Raw genomic sequence first — 3,947 nt, forward strand, 5'->3', positions numbered from 1 at the left:
AATGGCGCATCTCCCAAATGTCCCGGCCGCAATAACGCTTTTATTGGTTCCGCTATCGGGACGGAACCAATAATGGCGAGCCATTTTTTTTTTAAATAAAAAAAGGTCAATTTTAATGTTTTATTTAGATTACAAAAATAAATCGTAATAAAAATAATTCTATTTATGATGTTTTAAAAATCAAGACCTACGAAATGATTTAAGACATTTTAATACCAATTAAGGCCTTAGTTTTATTTTAAAGAATTCAATGCCTTTTAAGACTTTTTAAGGACCCGCGGGAACCCTGTATCTAATAAAATCCCAGTAAAATACACAGACCTTTGTAGTTTTAAGGAGAGAAAGAAAGTAAAAAACACATTTAAAGGTGGCTTACTTTGTTTGACCAATCCGGTGTACCCTGCCTATAGCCTGGAGCTCATGAGCTGGGTTCAGAATCGGTTCAACCAGCAAGACGTGTGTTGCTTCAATGATATTCAGGCCGTTGGAGCCGGTGTGGAGAGGGAGGAGAAGAATGTTGATCTTTTCATCATACTTGAAAGAACTAAGATTTTCCTAAAAACACAAAATAAAATTAAAGACACATAAAGATCTTTACTGCAATCCTGAATGATGACAGAAGCTTTTAAAGTCAAACCTGGAATTTATGAATTCCATTGATTTGTGAAAACTCCATGTTATTGTCCAACAAGGCCTTAGCAATGATGTCCAGGACACTCTGCCACTGTTCATAAAAAATAAGGAAACAATCCAGATCACATCCAAACTGAACATCACTACTAATCACAATGAAATGGTTCACTTACTGTTGAAAAGACGAGACACTTTGCACCAGGATCATTCATCTGAATCTTCTTCAATGTTCTTACAACCGCCTCCACTTTGGTAGAGTGGCTTCCCTGCAAAAAGTTAAAAAAATCTGTTGAGACAAAAACTTCAACCTGGTTTGATTAAAACGGCTCTGATGACAAACCTTGACTGGTATGTCTTGATCGTGGCTCGACGACTGGGTGGTGAAAACGTAGGAGATTTCTGCGTGGGACGTAGTCTGCCTGCAAATGGCACACTTGATGGCGCGCCGCCTTGAGCCCACGCTATACTGCTCCACAATGATGGCGATGCATTCATTACAAAAGCAGTGACCACAGGTCAACACTGCCCACTAGAGGAAAAGGCATTATTAGAAAAAAAATTATTGCACCATTTTTTAAACAAAAATTAAAGTTAAGTTACATAGGAAAGGAAAAAGGCATCCATATAGTTTTTGTGTCTTATTCATTAAAGGTTCAGCGTTCCTTCACCATAGAAACTTAGAGCAGTTGAGATCTACCATCAGTTCTCACCTCCTGTCCCAGCGGCCGAGCACAGATGGGGCATGGCTCAGGGTTCAGCCCTCCAGTTGACTTGTCCTGCGACTTCAAGCCAAATTAATGCAACATGGGGTCAGACTGAAGGAAACGATTCAAACTTGTTCCAGATTTGTTCCAAACATCATGAATCTACCTTTTCCAGATTGGTTAAATAGAGAAACTGTCCCAGCTTCTTCTGCAGTTGCGACTTTGCCACAGCCTGGTCGTTTAGAAGTTTCACTCTGTTCTGCTCCACCTGAGAGCAGAGGTGAAAAAAGCTATAAAAGCAGAAGATCTTTGAAGACATTTTGTAAACAAAGTCAGTAAGCACAACGGTTGAAACTATTAAGCTGGGCTAACACTGGCTACGGTGCGGCCACAGTTCTGGCCCAGTGTGGGGTTACAGCAAAAAGCTACTCACACTGAGGCTGCAGCCAGCATGGGCCAGCTGCAGCCCAGAAACGCTGCCTGGGAGAACAGAAATTCACATCGGTTTATACTCTACATGAAACTCTAGAGCAAAATTTAGCTGTGCGCATACATATCCTTTTTCCTCATGTTTTTGTTTCGTCATTTTGTTTAGAGCGGTCTAACTACTAGCAGCAGCACCGATGATCAAGTTTTTATGCTTGCATAAAAAAAATACATTTCTATTTCTTTCCTACCAATGTATACACAAAAAATCTTTATGTGAAATGGATGCAAAAATAGGAAGATAATTTAAAAAGTGCAATCATTGCCAGCTCATGGCTCTCTGGGGCTCAGCATAAAACTGAACGCAGTGGAACACCGCTGGCATCTACTGGGAGGTCTTTTCACAAAAAAATTATGAAAACAATTTTTCATGCCAACTTCAAAAACAACTTTTTTTTGAGGGGCTGTCTCGGAATGGAAACACAAACCTCTACCCTAAGACCTAAACACTGAACAAATGTTATCATTGCAGGACAGCCTCAAGCATCCAGCACTGTCTTTCTCCAGGGTTTATACAGGAAGGAGGAACTCTAATTTAATGCTTTTTAATGCTTTTAGAAATATATATAATAGCTGCAGCCATGTCCCGATTTTCTCGTTTTCTAGCCACTTATGTTAAAATGTACATTTTCCCATTCTCTATCTTTTTCTGTGCCTCGAGCTTCTGTTCCGAACAGATGGCTTTAGGATCAACCAGGAGCAGTTCATCGCAAACATGTGGAACCAGTTAAATCTGATATATTTGACAATATTTTATGTTTTTAATAAAGCATTTTAACTGCCATGATAATCACATTTAATGAATTTTAATGCCAATTAAGGCCTTAATTTTAAAAATAATAATTTTATGATTTTTAATGACCCGCAGGAACCTTGTTCTCTTACTTCGTGCGGCTCTATAATATGCAGAAGTTTGGGTTTCGGTTCATCAGGCAGACGAACACGCAGCCGTTCAGTAGCCATCCCCAACTCGTCAATGGCCGACACGTGATTACGCAGCACCATCCAGTACTCATGCAAAACCTGAAAAAAGACCAAAGGAATGTTCCATTGAACGTATATTAGTCACACTGTGTAACACTTTGATTTTTGAAGACGTCTGCTTACTTTATACTCCTTCTTCCAGTTCTCAAACAGCTCCATGAAAGTGTTCCCTTCCTCCACCAGCTCCGGGTCCATCCGTTTCACTTTGGCGAACGACAAGATGGCTTTGAGGGTGCGCTCAGTCTCACTGGCTGCCCACAGGCCGCGACTGGTGGTGGGAAGACGGTCGTCCACTAGGCCTTCCTCATCCTCGATCATTTCCTCAAAGATTGCTGTCTGACCTTTCACCCTAAGAACACAATTTTTTTTTCCTTTCTCTTAAACCTTTTGGTTTTAATCAGACTTGGAACAATCTAAATCACCTGCTTACTTACGTTTGAGCAAACAGCTTGGATTCATAATCAGTGAAAAGTTCATCTGCTTTACAGAACACACAGCTGTGACATAAAAAAAACAGACAAAATCAAACTTCATGACATTGAAAAGGATCTGCGTTTTGCAGAGAAGTATGAATACAGCGGGTAAATCTTTCAATATAAATGATGTTGTCGTTTAATGCTGCTAACTTACTTGTTGAGTGGCAGTCTCACTGGCCTAAGGTGGCAAACGGTGGCCTCTTCTATCACTTCCTTAGAAGCTGGGCCCTCGAGGCTCTTCACTGCATCTTGCACAGTTTTTTGGGACTTCATCAGATCTTGCATTTGTGTGGTGAGCAGGAACTGCAGACCACAGGCATCACGGAACCTGCAGGAAACACGACAGGTCTTTAGTGTGGTGTCCTTACAACGAGCGCTAACTTTACAACCCAGAGACTGTACTTGTCTGCCATGGAGAGCTTGTGGGACTGCTGCTTGTAGCTCGACGTTAGCTCATTCTTGACACGGGACACCAGATCTTCATCGGTGGAGCAGCGGATTGCCCTCTGGACGACTTCCAACCACCAGGGGGAGTTTAAGTTCACCTGGAAAGAAAAAGGTAGATCTGTCAGCGATCACAACCCTGCGTAAATAGGTTTTTATAGATAGTAGATGAAACACAAACAGGAAAAATAAATATTCTTGAAATTCAATTTCAGACATA

General features: G+C 41.0%; 1 protein-coding gene across 1 annotated transcript in view; it reads right to left on the bottom strand.

The window, feature by feature from the left end:
- Positions 1 to 3,947, bottom strand: part of shprh (SNF2 histone linker PHD RING helicase, E3 ubiquitin protein ligase) — a 28,866-nt gene that overhangs the window by 3,521 nt on the left and 21,398 nt on the right. The window contains exons 15-25 of the mRNA XM_015385592.1: positions 3,686 to 3,848; positions 3,438 to 3,611; positions 3,242 to 3,304; positions 2,931 to 3,156; positions 2,709 to 2,846; positions 1,504 to 1,605; positions 1,344 to 1,415; positions 974 to 1,162; positions 807 to 899; positions 638 to 724; positions 377 to 555 (exon numbers count right to left, since the gene is read on the bottom strand). Of these exons, the coding sequence (XP_015241078.1) occupies positions 377 to 555; positions 638 to 724; positions 807 to 899; positions 974 to 1,162; positions 1,344 to 1,415; positions 1,504 to 1,605; positions 2,709 to 2,846; positions 2,931 to 3,156; positions 3,242 to 3,304; positions 3,438 to 3,611; positions 3,686 to 3,848 (1,486 nt within the window). The remainder of the gene's footprint in view (positions 1 to 376; positions 556 to 637; positions 725 to 806; positions 900 to 973; positions 1,163 to 1,343; positions 1,416 to 1,503; positions 1,606 to 2,708; positions 2,847 to 2,930; positions 3,157 to 3,241; positions 3,305 to 3,437; positions 3,612 to 3,685; positions 3,849 to 3,947) is intronic.

The sequence above is a fragment of the Cyprinodon variegatus genome, unplaced genomic scaffold (genome assembly GCF_000732505.1).
Source record: "Cyprinodon variegatus isolate N-32 unplaced genomic scaffold, C_variegatus-1.0 Scaffold344, whole genome shotgun sequence".
NCBI classification, from domain to species: Eukaryota; Metazoa; Chordata; class Actinopteri; order Cyprinodontiformes; family Cyprinodontidae; genus Cyprinodon; species Cyprinodon variegatus.